At 52.5% G+C, this 18,829-nt stretch overlaps 1 protein-coding gene across 2 annotated transcripts; it reads left to right on the top strand.

Annotated features, from left to right (window-relative positions):
• The first annotated feature begins 11,778 nt into the window (after positions 1–11,778).
• vsx1 (visual system homeobox 1 homolog, chx10-like) lies at positions 11,779–17,821 on the top strand. 2 transcript variants are annotated; one of them, XM_086045862.1, is made up of 5 exons: positions 11,779–12,362; positions 12,461–12,536; positions 14,104–14,227; positions 14,512–14,692; positions 16,768–17,821. In XM_086045862.1, the coding sequence occupies exons 1-5, from the start codon at positions 11,966–11,968 to the stop codon at positions 17,106–17,108; spliced, it is 1,119 nt and encodes a 372-aa protein (XP_085901988.1). In that variant the 5' UTR covers positions 11,779–11,965; the 3' UTR covers positions 17,109–17,821. The 2 variants fall into 2 exon arrangements, with proteins under 2 accessions (XP_085901988.1, XP_085901987.1); XM_086045861.1 differs by having other exon boundaries at positions 14,512–14,707.
• The last annotated feature ends 1,008 nt before the right edge of the window (positions 17,822–18,829 follow it).

Raw genomic sequence — 18,829 nt, 5'->3', positions numbered from 1 at the left:
CTTCATGTGCACACAGCAGCAAAATCTAAATTCCAGTCCAGTCCAGAATTTGGTGCATTGAAAGACAAAGGAGAGGCAGCTTTTCTTTGAGCGACAATGGAATGAACGCTCATTTGTTTTGGTCACGACGGCAAACGGGGCACTCATCACGTGACGTCAGGTGCCGCGGCCTGTGACGGGACACAAGGGTGCATGTGGCATGGCTATTCCACGACTAGCCCACTTTGCACTTTGTGTGCGCTGCAAGCCGTCCGACATGACGTGGCGAAACGTTCAAATATAAAGGAGACGAGTGTGTCGGCTCGGCTGGCTCCAAAGCGTGGAAATGAACGCCAGAGTGACTTGACGGGGCCTGGCTCTGGCACCCCGTGGCCGCGTGTGGCACTTTCATCCTTCTTGCTGCGTGGACGCATCATAGGCCGCCCCCTCGGGGGAACGCTCAGCGGCTGACCATGATGGACACCCCCGCTCGCTTTCACTTCAGCAGGTGTCAGCAGGTGTCAGCAGGCACATACTAGATGGCAACAAGTGACCATGACGTCATCGCGGGACCACCGCCGTGCTGTCTGCGGACTGCTAAAGTGCTCCAGGAGCACGACTGGCTTCCACCCGCTTGAAGGCTCCTGACCACCTGGAGAACACACGCACGCTCGCACGCACACGCAGACACACACTCGCGCTCGCGCGCGCGCAAACAGTGACGTGAGTCCAATGTTGTCCACTTTGGATTTCCAGGAAGTGTCCTCATGTGGTACCTCCTGTGCTCACCTTGAGCGTTTTTGTGTGCTGGCTGCAGCAGTAGCACTTGCACGCGCAGGAAAGGAGGCCAAGCTGACATGGAGCCTCCGCACGGCAACGAGCGACAACAATTCACAACACGTCCCGTTATTCACCACCAGATGGCGCCATCTCCTGTCTTTAGCCCCTCGCGCGTAATCGGACGCGTTCTCACTCCACAGCAGGGGGGTCATCAATCCTGATGCTCAAGGGCCGGCGTCCTGCCTGTGTTGCCTGTCCATCTCTCCCTGCTGCAACACACACCTGATTCAAATGATCACGATCGTTATCCAGCTTCTGCAGACCTTGCTGATGATCTGAATCAGGCGTGTTGCAGCAGGGAGAGATGGAAAACAGGCAGGACACCGGCCCTCGAGGAACAGGATTGAAGACCCCTGCTCCGCAGGGTCAGGACTCAGGGGTAGGGATCTTCGGTTCCTTGGCAATTTTCGTTATTTCTTTCCTTGCCTTTTGCAAGCGTTTTGGGTTATTCTGGTTTTCCTGGTTTTGTCATACCAGCGCCTATAGTTGCACTTTGTCGGTCTTGCGTATTTTTTGTAATAAAACCTTTCCAGAGCCCTATCCTGCCTGTTTTGGCTCCCTCCCTACTACAACACACCTGAGTCAAATGATCAGCTCATCAGCTTGCTCGGTAGAAGTCTGAAACCATCCTGATCGTTTGTTGGTTTTTCGATGTTGTTTTTCTCTCTCACTCTCTTTCTCCAAGATGAACCGCATAAGACAGATCTGCCAGCTGTACTACAGCAAGGAATGTGCTGTATGTATAAAGAAAGAAAGAAAGAAAGAAAGACAGAAAGAAAGAAAGAAAGAAAGACAGAAAGAAAGAAAGAAAGAAAGAAAGAAAGACAGACAGACAGACAGACAGACAGACAGACAGACAGACAGACAGAAAGACAGACAGACAGACAGACAGACAGACAGACAGACAGACAGAAAGAAAGAAAGAAAGAAAGAAAGAAAGAAAGAAAGACAGACAGAAAGAAAGAAAGAAAGAAAGAAAGAAAGAAAGAAAGAATGAAAGAAAGAAAGAAAGAAAAAGAAAGAATACATTCAGAAAAAGGTTGTTCCTCCTTGGAGTGTTTCGCCCAAAGCACTCCACAGATGTAATATGAACACAAGTGGAAGCAGTTTCACTCCAGGCAGGAGTCAGAGGGGGGCCTGGCCCCCTCAAATAAACGTTGTACATATATATATATACTATCAATATAGAATATATCAAGTTGCGTCTCCCCTTTTCACTCGGCTCAGAGTCAGCCAGCTGAGAGCCACCTTCCAGTCAGCCTTCAGTATGCATAATGAGCCAGTGTTGCCAAAGGCGCTGGAGCGCAACGGCCCCTCAAGATTTGCGGCCGCCCCCTTCACACAAGCCCGACTAGACCCGGACTTGCACTCAATGCTGCCATCGGCCCGCTTTGATGCAGGATGACAGAAATGGCAGAGCAGGAGGGGATCGTAAGTCAAACAAGGTCCGGAAAGGCTGCATCGATCGGTGATCAAAAGAGCTGTGGAATTTCGGAGAATCTGTTAGTTGATTCATTGGAAATTGTTGCACCCGGAAAGATATCGTCGTCATTGACCCCCCCCCCCCCAAAATGTCCCGTGTGCACATTTATCCATTCCTTTTCATGTTACTGTATGTCTTTTACAGTAGTGCCACTCATCCACACAGATCCACTTTTCCACCCAAAGGCACTCAAAGTGCTACGCTGACTCCTTGTTCAGGGCCAAGCGTCCAACCGTTGCTCAAGGACACTTCCGCATGCTCACGAGGGCCAGGGGCGGGACACATCACTTGTTGTCTTGCTAAAGGAGCACACGAGGAGATGAAGAAATTTGATCAATAATCGATCGCTGCACCGATGAATGGCCGATTTGCAAAAGTGGTCGGTTGCAGCCTCCGATGGCTTCCTTTGCTCCCGAATGACCACATTCGTTGGTTTCATCGCAGACGCTGATGTCTTCCTTCCTTTTTTCCTTCCTCAGCTAATGTGAGTCAAGCACCGAGAAATGTGTGTGCGTTGAGCGCTATAGGCGTAAAGCGATGCGTGGGGAGGCGGGGCTTATGGGGGTCCCGCATGATCCATTAGTGCCTTTTACCAGCAACCTTTGACCTGCTGCACATGCTCAAGTGAGCTTGCTCCGAGCATGACAACACGCACGCACGCACGCACGCACGCACACGCACTACACGTTGACATGTGCATTAAGAATAAGTCGTTGCTCTCGCTAATCTCAGGCAGGATAAGTCAACATGCAGGCAACAAGTGAAACATCTCAGCAGCGCACATCGCAACCGCCCCGAGATAATAAGGCTAAAGGAGAGTCGCCAAAGGCCGTTAGGGCCATTAGAGGCAAGATAAGAACTTAATTCACTCATCATTCAAAGACTTTTATGGAGAAAACATTTCAGAGTCACAAATCAACAGCAAATAATCGGCCTGCGCCCGTGGCCGGTGCCGCCCCCGCCTGCCTTTAAGATTAAGCGGGACATTATCCCACATGGCCGTAATTGCTTGTATGAACTACTTTAAAAAGGATTGGATTATTATCTGGGCCAGCGTCCAAGGCTTACGACGCACTCGCGACGACACGACGCGCAGGCGCACACACCTAGCGGGAGCCAACGGGGCCCGGCCTGAGGGGGGCCGCCAGGCCTCGGCTGGCGTTCGGGAGCGGCCGGGCCCACGTGCCAAGGTCCCGGCCCGTCGCCGTCGCTCGGCGACCTCGCGGACGCTCGCGACTCGGCAAGAGAAGATGAGAGAAGATGAGAGAAGAGAAGAGAAGATAAGAAGGCCTTTATTGATCCCACAGTGGGGACATTTTCAGTGTTACAGCAGCAAAGGTCACACAGGGACGGCGGCATAATGTAGCCATTAATGTATAACAGGCTGTGACGTCAGACCTTCCCACGGGACGGCGGCGAGTTCGCACGAGGACGCCCGCGGGGCCGCTTGACCTTCGTGCCATCGACACGGACGGCACGGGCTTCAATCGGCCGTGCTGGAGGAGGGAAACGTGGAGAACGTGCCGGCGAGCCCTCCGGGACCCCTTTTGGACGCCAATTGCTTACACTAACAACATGGCCGCCAAAAGAGAGGAGCTAGCCTTGCTAACGTAGCCAGGCTTCCGAAACAGACAAAATGCCAGCGGTGCTCTTTCTCTCTGAGCTCCACAAGGAAGGAAGGAAGGAAGGAAGGAAGGAAGGGAGGAAGGGAGGAAGGAAGGAAGGAAGGAAGGAGCCCACTGGAAGGACACCAATCATGTCAGGCACATGCATTGGGCCCTTTGGACGTGGCACAAAAACATACAGGCTCAGTCACAATTTCAGTCTCCAGTCACACCCCAAATAATAAGACATCTTGAAACACCTTCACAAGAACAAAGACGATGTTTGACATCTTGAAAGGACCTTCAAGAATAGTACGGATGTGTGAAGGACTTTCAAGCCACATCAAGCCACAAGCATGCGCGGACGACGGAAAGGAGCCCAGAAGGAAAGTTGCCGAAGACGGCGGCGGGCGTGATGATGATGGCAACCGCTATCGTGCCCCAAGAGCTTTTAAGTAAGTAAAGTAAGCAAGGAAGCTTTTTCTTGAACTTGGCAGTTAGCCTGGATGAATTGTGGCAGAGTAGCAAGGGGGCGAGCCCAAGCAGAGGGCAAAATGCCGCAGAAGCCACGGGTAGCAAATGGGTAGACACCCAACACTAGGTAGCCACAAGACTGCCACTTAGCGCCGGCCGCCCCAGCCTTCCGCATATCGTTGAGTCGAGACTGAAAAAAAAAAGGCCCACGCTTCAATAAATACAAATCATAATAGAAAAGCCCAAATCAGTCAAATCACGTCACCTCATTATTTATAGTGGTCACAATGATGTCTACCCTGTACACAAATATACTTGAATGTGCTTTCAAAAACAAATACAAATGTGTGTGTGTGTGTGTATTTATCTCTAATAGCTTTTTATCACTTAATGCTTCTCTAATCTTTCATCACTGTGATGGTGCACAACAGTAGCACACGCACGCGCACAGCTATTGTCATAAATAATAATGATAATAATGGCAAAGTAATCTCTCGGGCTAACATGACAGGCGTGCGCCTACACGACCAAGCGCGGCGCTAGCAGCGTTAGCTTAGCTTCTCTTGTTGCCTGCACGAGGTCGCCCACATGCCAGCGGAGCAGAGCAAGCAACAGGTCGCACGACTTCCTGTTGAAAACAATTCAGCAAGAGCGTCAACACACGTTGGACATCCTCAGGGCAGCTCGAATGTGAGAGCCAGCGAGCGAGAGAGCGAGAGAGCGAGAGAGCTGCTGGTCATGTGACTGGTGTAAGTAGGTCATGTGATCCCATCATGCGGATTATTAGGGAATCATTGGAAGGATTTGTGGGGATAATTGAGACTGTGGATCATAATTGGAGAAGATTCCACTTTCATCTTGAGCCTTTCGGGATTACAAGACATCTGGACATGCGCGCGAGCACACACACACACACACACACACACACATCTTTTTCTTGTTAGAAAACAGCACTCACTCTTTTTGCACTTTCCAACAACAACGACGACGACGACGAGCAGAGCGAGGCGCGCGCTCGGTAGAACGCAAGCCGACGCCACTCGAGCCGAGCCGAGCCGAGACGGGACGGCGTGCGGCGCGCTCTTGGCGTTTGCGGCTCTTGGCACTTGTCCAACAATGGCCAGCAAAGCATCGACGAACATGTGCGGCACACGACGCAGCAGCACAAATGAAGAGAACGCCGCCGGCGTTATTGGATTGCCGGCAACACGGAATGAAATGACAATGAGATTTGGCGCTCGGTAAAAAGATTAAACAACATGCAACACCACAATAAGACAGCAGATGGATTAGCGCCGAGGCGCAGATTACACTCCATTATTCTTATTATTTCATTATTATTATTATCATTACTATTATTGCTATTTTTGTTCAGACCAATCAGCGCGCTTAATCTCCTTCTTCCACAGGCTTAACGCGCGCGCGCGCGCACGTCGTATTTCGATGTTTTTTTGGAAAGTCCTTTGATATTACAGCATCAATAAAAGTGTGTGACTAATACCGTGTCGCGGCTGACACACATCACAAGTCTGCTTGCCTAAAAGACGTCGAATGTGAATAACGTGAAGAAGACTTGGACGACAAAGGCGTCGCAGCGGCGCGAGCTTGCCGCGGTGGCCGACAAAGTGGCCTCCCTAGACGGCAGCCAGACTTTCCTCGGCGACTTGCGCGGCCGCGCTCCGCACCGGCGCCTGCGGGACCTTCTTCTCTTGCCGCTTTTGCGGAGATGACGTGAGAGTCGAGGCTCAAAGGGCGTGCCTCCGCCCGGATCGGCTCAGCGCGGGTGCTGCTCTGCGTGACTGACGTGAAGATAAAAGTAGCAAAAGCGGTGCTCCGCGCCCGACCGGGTAGGCGAGCGGGCCGCAAATGCGGCTGCCTTCCGAATGTGCAGCGAAAGCAAAAGTGCTTCCCTTTGCTGCTCCCATTCCGAGACAGGAGACGACAAGCGTGCGGGAAATGGGAGGCCACACAATCAAACGGCAACACCCAAAGTGCCACCACTTTCTTTGCCACCGCCGCTTCTCCTGTAAATGCAAATAGTGTGTGTGGGTGTGCGCGTGTGTGCGCGGGTGTGATCGTGCTGATGTGACTGACACGTGTGCAGATGGCATGCAAAGCGCAACATACACTAAGTGTGTCATTGTGGAAAGCTTGTACAGTATTAACCAACTTGGATTGCGTGCGTGCGTGCGTGCGTGCGTGTGTGACTTTAATCATGTTTTCGCTGCGTGGACATAAAACATATTTGTCAAATCAGATGAGATTGTTGGTGAAATCTGCTTTGGTGATTGAAGTGGCGGCAAAGCTGATTTGGCTCCAACTTTAATCAAATCAAAGCAAACTTGCCGTTTGACTTCATGCCCCCAAAGCAACTTTTGCTTTGTTTCACATTCTTCAACCTGGACTAGACCAGCTGGCCAGCGCCATGCTAGCGTTGGCGGCTAACGCGTGATTGCCACTTGGAGCACAAAAGGAAGCTAACGGTGCGGTGGGCTCTCCCACTTTGGAGGTCCGGGGAAGAAATGAGTGCCCCAAAGTGCGGGAGCAATTCAAAAGTGGCCTCGCAAAAGGAAGCTAACGGTGCGGTGGGCTCTCCCACTTTGGAGGTCCGGGGAAGAAATGAGTGCCCCAAAGTGTGGGAGCAATTCAAAAGTGGCCTCGCTACCAGGACAAAAGTCACATTTGGAGAAAGAAAGGCCACAACAAGAAGCAGAGCTGCGCAGACGTCTCCGAGCGTAGTGCGAAGCCCCTTTATTTCGTCCCTCTGCAGTCCGCCGTTAGTCTATTTGTTGGTGGCCGCGGCGAGGAACAATAGTGAGTTGTAGCTGCTGGGGGGACAGATTCGAGCGAGGGACCAGGCTGTCAACCGGCTTCCGTGGCGCAGAGAGTCACGCTTTCTCCCTCTCTCTCTCTCTCCTTGGGTCCAAATATCGGCCAGCCGGCGGGCCGGGGCGAGCGAGGGAAAGTTTAGTCGCAATCGCAGACGGAAGCCCGTTTCAAATTAGAGGCGGACCGGCCTATCGACGGCTACTATTCCCCCCCCCCCTCCGGAAAAAAAAGGCGAATGACGGAAGACGGAAAGGGTACCGACCCACTTGGGCTGCGGGCGGATGCCAAATAAGGGACGCTCCACTTGCCCAGCTGTGACAAGAAGCTCTTCTTTTTTCTCACCTGCCCCAAAAAGGAGTGGTTGTCATGGTTTCCCTTGGGTGGCGCTGCTGCGGCGGGGCTCGGCCCCGTCTTGAGCTCTGCCTGCCGCCGCGCCGCGCCGGGGAGACGCCGGAGATCGCTGTCTGTATTGTTTTGTTTGCCCTCCCCGACTCCCGCTGGGTTGTTTTTGGTGAGCTTTCGTTGGTTTTGGCGGCTTCCTCACTCGCTCTCCTTCCCGTTGGGTTGCTTTTGTTTACATCGGCGTTGGTTTGCTTTTGAGCCCGTTTTTTTGCTTTGCTTTTATTGTGCTCCGCGTTTGTCGTGTCACTTGGATTGTTTGTAAACGTCTCCTGCTGGTGGAGTTGCCACTTTGGCATGTGAGCAGCCGTGTCGCCAAGATGGGCCGTATTTTGTCGATTTTTCCAAGGTCATGTCAGAATCTTGTGAGATCAACGCTTAATGAGCAAAGAAAGTCAACAAGTGAATTTCAAAAGAGCAACTCTTTGCTCATAACATGGCTCCTTTTATTCAAGGAAAGACGCCCTGATCCACCCCCACAAAACAGGACCGTATTCACCCCAAAGTCGGAATTTATTGCTGCCCCCCCCCCACACATTTGAGTAAGGTTGTATTTTGCGCGGCCCCATTTTGAGAAGCAGCAGACTAACACACAGGCGCGCATTTGCCGAGGTTCATTTGAGATGGCGGCGTCTTGTCCGCCTTCATTTCCTGACAACTTGTTAATTGTATTGTTTTTGCCCCCACGGCGACGCGATTAGCGCCACGAGCCGCCACTCAAATCACTTAATGCGCCATTATTGAGGGCAGGCGCGTGGGCGGGCGGGCGGGCCCGCGGGCGCGTGGCCTCCTTTAGCCAAATGACTGTTGATATTTGCTTTTAATTTAAGCAATCCACGACAAGACTCATTAACATGCTGCCAGATTAACGGCCTCCGACCGGAGTTATCCACCTCTTAATGCCTTTGACGGAGATAATCCCTGCTAACTTGGATTGCGGGCTACAATGAGATCAAGAGGACATGAAGAGATGCTTTTTCTCTTTGGCAGCGCCATTTCACCTTTGGGGCGACCGCTCCGCAGCCAAATGCAATCACCTTCCATCAATGCCAACCGACTTTACGCAGCCGATGGCTCCAAACCCGAACGAGAGGCCCGCGGTGACGTTGACGTTGAAAAGACAGAGAGGTTGAAAGGACCACCTTGAGATACAACCCGACTTTTTGGAGGGATGAGTTGGGCCGATTTTGTGCTTTGACCTGTGAGCGTTTCACGTTGGTTTGGGGCGCCGCATCGCGCAGATGCTCAAGAAAGAAACATTTTGAGCTTGGCCGTTCCAATCCGGGCTGCTTGTGGACTTTGCCAGTTGCCTCCCGCGCTCCCAAAACCAAGATGAACAAAGGGTTGGTCTCGCGTGCCCTTCCGTTGGCCGGCGAGCAGTCTTGGCGCACCCCACCCGATAGGCTCCCGCGCAGCCGCTTTGAAAACAATTCTTCTCCAAATAACTGAGCGGAAACAAGAGTTCAGGCTTTGACCTTTGAACCGCGGCGGACCCAGCATGAGCCGAGTGTGAAAAGGTCAGGGGTGAGAAAGTCAAGTCCAAACAAATCCACTTCCGGTCTGCCACAGGAAGTGAGTATTGTTGCCGCTGCTATTGAGTGAGCGTCTGTTGGAAATTAGCATCATGTTAATTAGCAGGATGTCGTGGCGCGCGTCGCCAGAGAAAAGGCAAGAAAAGCCGATGTCAGGTCAAGTCCAGGTGGCTCATTAGCCATCGGCGGCCATCGGCGGCCATCGGCGGCCATCGGCAGCCATTAGCAGCCATTAGCGCCCATTTGCGCACCACCCGCCCGCGTTTGTCTGCGGTGGAGATTAGAGAAGCGTATGCAAATGAGGTGGCCAGGGGGCGGGCTCATGCTCTTTAATTGAAAAAGTTTAATCCTTCAAAGCCCAAACTTGTTTACCTCCCGAATGAGGTTAATCTAGCGCCCCCATTTGCATAAATGTGCATTTATGAATAATTAATGGGACAGCGACGCCCTGTGCAAGTGCGTGCGTGCGCCAGTGTGACGGGGAGGGGGAGGGGGAGGGGGGGGGGCCTTCCATAGACGCGCGTCCAGACAATTGTTCAATTGTTGCCGTTGACAACAAAGCAGCAGAGCAGCACAAACGACACACAGCGAGCGGGCCTGTCCGTCTGCTGACGTGACCTTGACAACGTTCCAAGGGGAAAGGCAACTTCCTTTTGGCCTCCGCCGGTCTTGCTCGTTTTGCCCTCGCCGAAGCGCCCCGGACGGATCGGAAAGAAACATTTCCTTCCCATCCCTCCGCGGCCTAAGGTCCTTCCAAAGTCTTTTGAAAGCTGCGCTTCTCGTCCCGCGCGCTACCCGCTTGAAGTCAATTCGGTCGGCGACTTTTGATTTCCTGACTTTTTTGCTTTGAAAGAGTCTTTTGCTTGCCAAAGGTGGCCGCTCCGCAGCAGGTAAACAAACACGGCCGCCCCGAGGCCAAAGGTCGCCGGGAGGAAAAACCGAAATGAAAGATTTAATCTGAAGATTATTCCATCAATCTGCTTCACCGTCGTCATCTCGTTCGAATAACGGTCGTAATCCCGCACGTCAACCTTGCGACTTATTGTTCTGATTATGACCGGTGTCAGCAACACCCCGATGAAAGCTCCAATATGGTCACTGACTCCACATGGGAAGGGGAGAGGAGAGGAGAGGAGAACGGGCGGAGAACGCCTTTGAGCGTCACTTGATGCGCTTGCCACGAGATGGCAGGCGGCACAGCACCCAAGTCGAACGAGTGGCAAATATTGACCGCAGGAGATGAATCACAATGCAAAGGAAGGAAACGCGCACAGCGTGAGGACCACTGCACAGTAGCGGATAACCCGATAAGTCACATTTGGCCCAATGTCATCATTTTTCACAAATCTACACTGCAAGCGTGGCTGTTGTTTTGACACGTGATCCACCAGTGGAAAGGGTTGAAAATGGCTTGCCGTCTTTCACCGAGGCAAACAAACTTGCCGTTTTTGCCGTCTCCATTTCGGAGGTACAAGCTTTGGGCCCTGTGCCAGCGATACGTTAAAAATAAATAAATAAATAAAACCCCCCCCCCAAAACTTTCCCGACTTCAATCCAGACTTTTGTGTATGCCAAATGACCTGCTTTAATCCTCTGCGCGCGCGCGCGCGCGCATGCGGGTGTGTATGAATGGTTTTAAAAAGCAATTAGAGTCAATCTTCTTATGAGATAATTAAAGCAAAATGAAGCTTGTTTTTATTTTGCTTTAATCTCTTTTTGCTTTTTGTGCAAGTGGAAGACACTCAGGCACAAGCGCACACGATTTGAGGCCCCGCAACACGAGCGCGGCTCGCCGGCTCCCCGAGCGCTCCGCACCAGTCATTGTGGTTCTGGCTTCTTCCGCTGCGTCATCGCTGTATCGTTGTTCTCTTGTTGTTGAAGTCAGACGGAGTTCACGCCAGTGTTCTACAACGACCTTTGACAGCGATTCTTGTTCAAAGTGCACCGATTGCATTCGCGTGCGTTGTTCCAATAAAGATGTGGATCGGAGCTTGATTCTTGCGTTCCATATTGCGTTTAGTCCAATTTGAGTGTCATTGTTGTCTATTTGGTTGAGAGTGTTGTTCAAAGGTCCATCTGTATTCCATTGTCCTTGGTGGGAAATATGCTGCTTTGCTGTGTGTATTTCTTCTGTTGCTATTATGGCCACAAACATTCTCGGCGAATGACACGAAGTGTGTTTGTGCCGTCGTCGAAAGGACGGTGACAAGTACAAGTACGTGAAGGATACTGTCTTATGTTATTATACTGTTACGCTGTCTTCTGTTTGTATCGCGACGATTACTGTACTAAATGATACTTCTAGTAGGAAGTGGGACGTAGAAAAAGAATGACCAGTAATAAAAGTAGCAGTGTGTGTGCGGGGGCGGGGGGGCGCGCGTGTGCGTGTGTCGGATGAAAATGAAAAAGTCTTAGTGAGTGGCAAGCAGCAGCAGCAGCACAAATAATCCTGATCGGATTGAAAAATTCAAATTGGTGCAATTAATCCTCCCAGATTGACACGAGACATCAGCCCCCCCCCCCACCGGCCCCTCCCAAGTCCCCCACCGCTCCCACCGTCCCGGGGCAAGCCGGACTCCCATTGGCCGCCGGCCTGATCTCCCGCATGCCCGGAGGCCCATAAATGGGGCGCGTGGAGCGGGCGGGTCCCGATCGGTCCCGGTCTGTCTTTGGCGTCGTCACCGTCGCCCCGGCGCTCGTTGGAAATCTTGGGCGCTCGTTGGAAATCTTGGGCGCTGGTTGGAAATCTTGGGCGCTGGTTGGAAATCTTGGGCGCTGGTTGGAAATCTTGGGCGCTCTTTGGCAGTCTTCGGCGGTCTGTGACGATGTCGGAAGTGATGCAGGACAAGTCCAAAGTCAAGTTGCTGTCTCCCTCCTTTCCCGACAAGTCCCGCCTTCACAGTTCAGGCTTCCGGTCCAAAGGCTTCGCCATCACAGACCTGCTGGGCCTGGAGTCCACGTCGGCGTCATCTGGGGGTGGCGAGCCTCAGGGCGGCGGGGGCGGGGGCGGGGGTCTGGGCCAGACTCTGGGCGGCGCCTTCTCCTTCCCGGGGGCGTCCCTCCCCCTGGGTCTGGGCTTCCTGTGCAGTCTGGCGGCCCAGCAGCCGCCCGGGTCCGCCGGAGGACCCCCCTGCTTCCTGCCAGGTCACCTGCCCCTCCTGCAGAGACCCGAGGGGGGCCACTTTGTGCACGGCGCCGACCCCCACAGGGATGCCTTCTCTGGTACGGCCACGGCCCGACCGAGCGCCCGCTCTTCCCTCTTTGGTCTCCTTGTTGTCCTTGTTGCGTGACGGCAATTTTCTGGCTTGCTCTATTGTCAGATGAGGAGGTTCTGTCCGACCACAACGAGTCCAAAAGTTGTTCGTCGTCTCAGAAGAGGAAGAAGCGGCGCCACAGGTGACCACCAAACTCCGACGAGTCCCGTTTCTGGGTCTGCCGCAAGAGATGATGACGAGGGTTTGCAAATGTGCCAAAGGCGTTGGGAAAGGCTCGGCATTTTCCGCGCAAACGACTTCAAAGTTCAGCGCGCAAATTTGAAAATAAATTCATTTTCAGAATTCCAAACTGGGAACCAAGTTCACCCCTCCAGAAAATGATTTCTTGGGGGGTTTGTTTGTTTCTCCAATATGTTGCTGTCAGCCCCTCCCCATCGTTGCCACCCATTGAGCCCGCACCGGTAGACAGCCGCAAAATCTTGTTGCTTTTTTCAAATGAGGACTTCAAACCAAAACAGGACCGCCGTCATTCATGTGCGCGCACGAGCGCGTTCGAAGGTAGGAAGCGGGCCGAGCTCGCAATTGAGCTGTCACATACTTGAACCGGATGTTGTCTTCAGGCGAGCGTAACACGAAAACCCCCGCCCCCCCCCCCCCCCCCCCCCGCCGACCACCCCTCGCAAAATCCAAAGGCAAAAACACTCTCATGTCTAAAGGCCTCCGCACACCAATCCGCCGTCGGCCGTCGGAAAGTCGCTACAAGCCGCCGCCCGTTTGGCGTGTCCCGCACCGTCGCGAGGTCGGAGCCGTTGCCGGGGCGTCGCGCTCGGCCCGTTCAACGTGTAGCATCGGGTCGGGGCAAATGATCACTGCGATTGGCGGTTAGCTAGCCAATCGGGGCACTGGACCGGAACGGGAAGTGACGAATGGGGACGAACGCTGAAGCTTTGCCTCGAGAACTAAAGCAACTCGGCTCATTCTTCACGTCCCCTCGATGGACATAATGGCCGGCTGGACAGAAGAAGGCCAAAAAAAAAAATGTTTAAAAAAGAGCGCCGTTATTCCACATCGCCGTGAAAGGTTATGCCGATCGAATGTTACAAGGCAAGCTATGGGAAGCTATTGAGACACAGCTGATTCTAGCAGGTAGGATTTCTTTTTATACTTGGGTTTATTTTCATACAGAAAGCGTTTGTGATCGTTTGGTAACGCCGACGGCGGGAGCGGCGTGCTACTTCTCACGGACGCGCAAAAGCTCCGGAGTGGTCGGCGTCTCCGTCGGCTTCTGCAGCGTGTTCTTCGCTCATTTTTGGCTCGTAGAGGGAGCAACAAACAGCAAGTTTGTCATCGACCGATACAGATTTCCGCATGCGTGAGGTAACCGCCGCGCCCCCCGTTTGATGCGATCGGCCCAATGCGGGACAGCTCACGCCGCGCCGTCTTGTCCGCGGGCATCCCAATCCGATCCTCGGTTCGGGCGATCGGTACGGCCGCGCTATCAGGCGAGCTACATTTGGAGAGCGCTTTTCATACATCCGAGGCAACTTTTTGGGGCTCTCGGAATCGCACAAAGACGTCGTCCGCTATTGCCGGGCCAGTTGGCGCGGGCGACCGCTTGCGAGGACCGGCCACTTTGGCCTTTCTCACGTGACCGCCCGCCCGCCGCGTGCGTGTGTGTGTGTGCGCGCGCGCGACCTTCTCTGCCGCCGTCCCTAACGGTGCGCCCCGCCCGCCCGCCCGCCCCCCAGGACCGTGTTCACGTCCCACCAGCTGGAGGAACTGGAGAAAGCCTTCCACGAGGCCCACTACCCCGACGTCTACGCTCGAGAGATGCTCGCCGTCAAGACGGAGCTGCCCGAGGACCGCATCCAGGTGACGCACAAAGATCGCGCAGCAAAGTAATGGCAACCCTTTCGCATCAATATTCCAAATGGCCGCCATCGGGCCACAACCTCGGTCTGGTCAAAAGGGAGGATTTCGGAGGCGCGAGGATGGCGCCCAAATGGCGCGACGCCACCTCGCGGCGCCTGATGACCGAAAAGTCGATGGCGCGCCCGAAGCTTTTGTCAAGCGAGGGCGACGTGCGTGCGTGCGTGCGTCCGTCCGTGGGCGGCGTGCCGTCTTGTGACCTTGCGCGTGACCTGTGCGCCCGGCAGGTGTGGTTCCAGAACCGGCGCGCCAAGTGGCGCAAGCGCGAGAAGTGCTGGGGCCGCAGCAGCGTGATGGCGGAGTACGGCCTCTACGGGGCCATGGTGCGCCACTCCATCCCGCTCCCCGAGTCCATCCTCAACTCGGCCAAGAACGGCATGATGGGATCGTGCGCCCCCTGGCTGCTCGGTGAGCCGCATGCACGTCAGTGCCACGCACACGCACCACACGCGCACGCACGCACGCACGCACATGGCCGGCAAAACACGCACACGCAGGCCAAAAAGTCCTCCTCCGGACGGGAGGTCGCATCTCCTTCCAAAGCGACGACTCCAGGCCGAGCACGCGGCTGTCAGAGTGTACCGGCGGATTTGATTTGGGTTTGAAAGGCTCCAAAGGTTCAAATGCGGGCTGCGTTCCCCCTTCCCCATTCCAACAACATGTTCGCTTCACTGCACGCCAGCAAACCGTCTTTGTCCAGTTGCGCCCTGACAGGCTGTCGCTTGTTGGTATGCGCCCCGAGTTTTGGCTGCCGCGCTTCAGCGCGGGGCTGCTCGATTCAGCGATTTTGAACCGAAAGCGAATTTTCCGGATAGAACGATGTTAAAAACGTTTGAATGAGGCAACGGTTCACGGTTCAAGAGTAGACTTTGCGACGATTCCACAAAAGGACAGCGTGTGAAAACGCTGGGTGCGGCCCGGGCCGCCTTGACCTAGTCACAGGCCCCGCCCGAGGCAGCCCGCATGGTTGATCTTGCTAGCGTGCCTGTCTCAAAGCGTAAAGGCGTGCACTTGCACTTCTAAGTCCACGCGGCCGTCCGGCCAGACATGGTAAACTTGCGAGACAACTTGGCAAGGACTCACCTGCACTGCAGCGGCCGCTGTTGAAGAAGCACTCCTGCCATGCAGGTGCATCTGTGATATTCCAACCTGTTCACTCATTACGTCCTACGTTTTGTCAAAGTGAGATGCGTCTTCACTTGGACAGAATGTTGAGTGATTAGGTGCCGCCAGCGACAGTCTCGTCATCTTGGCTGCGTAAACAAATACGCGCGGGCATCAGTCACGTGACGTGCCAAGCTCCGTCACGGGAACTTCCTGTACATGGGGATTGGCTGAAAATGGTCACGGTATATGGTACGGGTGTGTGACTGGTCCGCGGATGCCACGATGACATGATTGACGGACAAATAAACAAATGACAGAATAATGTGGAATTGAGTGCCTTCCGATAGGCCCCCTAGAGGGGGCTTCGTGTACTGCAGCAGCAAGTGAGCCTCTCCGCGGCCACGGCGTTGCACACAATCGCCTTTTATGTTTTCAATTCTGATCGGCCCCCGACTTCCGTAGGCCCCTGGGCTAAGCCCATTGGCAGGTGCGGCTCTGGGTGTGGGTGGAAGGGGAAGGGTCAGGGTTAAGGTTTGGGGTTAGGGGCCCAACTTCGACCAGAGCACAAGGCAACAGGAAGTTTGAAAATCCGATGAGAGCTTCCAGAGAGAAGAGAGATTTTTGGGAGTGGGGAAAAAGTTTGTTGTTGCAAATTGAAAAGCACACTCAGTATTTGGTCATTTTGGCAAATGTTGTCACATTGCTCATTCCGGTGTGGCGATGGGCAAGGTGTGCTACGTGGGCTCCCTCTAGTGGCACTCAAAAAACAATCAACAATATGACAAAACTCAAAGGCCACTTGTCTTTACCCTCTGCCAGGAACGCCAAATATTAGGCCACCGCTGTGTGGAGTTGAGAGGTCCCCGTGCAGTCTCCACCTAGTGCAAGCATGCGGCTATGTTGGTATTGTACTGCCCCCCGGTGGCCAAGGAGCAACACAACATCAACTGGACTGGAGCAAACAATGTGACCAAGACATTTGAACTGTTGGCCAGCCGTTTCATGATATTGCACAATTTGATGTTATGGCACGCTATTACAAGAAATGTTGCCATTTTGTTTGGGGCTGAAAGGGATTCCAAGCATCCATCACCTCCTTTCAACGGGGGAGGTTGAGTTGAAGATTTGAGTTTTGAGTCGGGAGCGTTGTCACGGAACAAATGCAACGGCCGTGTCGAGGCGGTTGCACCAGCTGACCGCAGGCTGAGCAAAGCGCGGACAGTGCGCGAATGTCATCTTATCCTTCCAAGAGAAAAAAACACCAACAAAAAAAACATATTTAGCATCTGTCCAATCGGGCATTGGCCGCTTGTTGTCGTAGTGAAAGAAGAAGTGGAAATCAATCAACGGAGCTTGTGCTGTGTTTGTCTTGTCAGGAATGCACAAAAAGTCTCTGGAAATGTCGTCCAAGAAGACGGCCGGATCCTGTCCGAACCCATTGGACTCGAAGCGTTCTTCGGACACCTTCTGTCACGGCCCCGACGCCAGGGAGGCGGAGCCCGAGGCCGTTGGCCACCGGGAGGAAGACGAGGAGAACATAGATGAGGAGGAGGAGGAGGAGGAAGAGGAGGAGCTGGAGGAGGAGGAGGAGGAGGAGGAGGAGGAGGCCATGGATTTGTCCAGCTCCTCCAAACAGCAGCAGCAGCAGCAGCAGCAGCAGCAGCAGCAGCAGCAGCAGCAGCAACGGGACGAGGTGGGCAGCCAACGGCCGTGCTGAGGCTGCAGCATAAGCGCATTGACGACAACAAGCACCTGAGCACACCGTTCTCATACGGCGCCATCGTGACAGCATGGCGACAGCCAACCCGTCGCCAGTGACGACAACCACGCTGCAGCGCATCCTGTTACCGTGGCGATGAGACAGCCGCCACAGCTGTTACCGCGGCGGCAGCTCATCCGTGGCATCCCCGTCACCATGACAACAAAGCGTATACTCTGTCACCATGACAACTACCGTGGCGCACCATGTAACCGTGATGGCTTCCTGTTACCGTGACAACCCACGACGAACTCCGTCAGTACGGCGACCACAACAACTCATCAACAAAGATGATGCAACATTTGCACATGAGTGTTAGCGTGCGAAATAATTAGCCTCGCTCTACACAGTGGCGGACGAATGCTTGTTGCTAATTGGTAAAAGCTACGTGAGAATTTTGAGCCCGAATGTCATGTTAGCCTAGTTAGCCATGTGATGTGTGTCAACTTTGCCACTTGTTGAATTGTGACCATTCCTTACGAGCATGCATGTATTTTCTGTAAATGATGGGCTGGATGTGGTAAAATTGTCCTTTTTTTCTTCTTCTTCTTTTTTTTTTTTTTACAAGTCTTGTTTCAGTTTTTTCTGACACTGGAATATAATATCTAATGTTGAAGTTTTTATTATTGGAACAGCAGTAGCTGCACAATAAAACACAAATATTTTTGGAATTGTGTTTGCTTTGGCAATTTTATCTCATCACTCATTTATTCGTTCATGTAGAGTTGTGCGACAACATATAGCTATATCGCAGAAATAATATAAAACGCCACCTCGCCAAGGAAAAACAGGGCGTGGCGAGCAAAATACTTCCCACGCTCGCCAAATTGGTCAGTCATTATCAAAAAGAAACAGTGGTTACCATGGTCACCAGTCCCACTTTGGTTTTGGAAACAAAATGAAAACGATGATTCACTTCTCAGCATGACAATGATCGTTCATGCACCTCAATCACAAATGTCTGCTGTTAAAAGTCCTTGTTTACATGCGAATTTTGGTTTTCTTTGCTCGTCGACGGAAGAACCTGCAGCCACACCGCAAAGAAAAAGTTGCGCGCTATAAAAAGCGCAATGAAAGTAACAGAAGTGGATCCAGCGAGAATCGGGCTGGCCAACGCATGCATGCGCCTCTTTCATCCCTCTGCTGGGACTCTTTGGGAAATAAATCAAGCGTTTCATTTCAAATTCTTATCATTTTAGTTTGTTACTTTTTCAAATCTAGTTTGCTCTCGTAAGGATAAAACAAAACATTTGTATTTTTCGATTTCTTTTTTTTCCCACTTAAAATGTGTCACAGATGCAAACGTGCAACACCTGATTGTTAGGATGACCTCAATGTGCGTTGTCTTGATTTTCTTTGTTTTGCAAGTTGCTGCAAAGCTCTTTCATTCTCTCTCATATATATATATATATATATATATATATATATATATATATATATATATGTATATGTCTATATGTATACATATATATATATATATGTATATATATATGTATATATATATACGTATATATATATATACGTATATATATATATATATATATATACGTATATATATGTTAAATGGCTTTGTTTGTATTTGTTCCTTCAATTAAAAATAATGTTGCTGCAGTGTTTTATTTTGAAATATCAGCAGAAGCACTGGAAAGCCTCATGTGCCGAGGCTGTCAAAGTGCTTT

Source organism: Filicampus tigris, chromosome 11 (assembly GCF_054856515.1).
Source record: "Filicampus tigris isolate MCC_2025a chromosome 11, RoL_Ftig_1.0, whole genome shotgun sequence".
In the NCBI taxonomy this organism is placed as follows: Eukaryota; Metazoa; Chordata; class Actinopteri; order Syngnathiformes; family Syngnathidae; genus Filicampus; species Filicampus tigris.
This window is presented reverse-complemented; position numbering and strand designations above follow the sequence as displayed.

Bases quoted from the DNA above. Each gene is read 5' to 3' on its own strand.
- vsx1 (XM_086045861.1), top strand. From the start codon at position 11,966: ATGTCGGAAGTGATGCAGGACAAGTCCAAAGTCAAGTTGCTGTCTCCC. The intron at 12,363-12,460 runs GTACGGCCACGG...CTCTATTGTCAG, and splicing joins CCACAGGGATGCCTTCTCTG to ATGAGGAGGTTCTGTCCGAC. The intron at 12,537-14,103 runs GTGACCACCAAA...CCCGCCCCCCAG, and splicing joins AGGAAGAAGCGGCGCCACAG to GACCGTGTTCACGTCCCACC.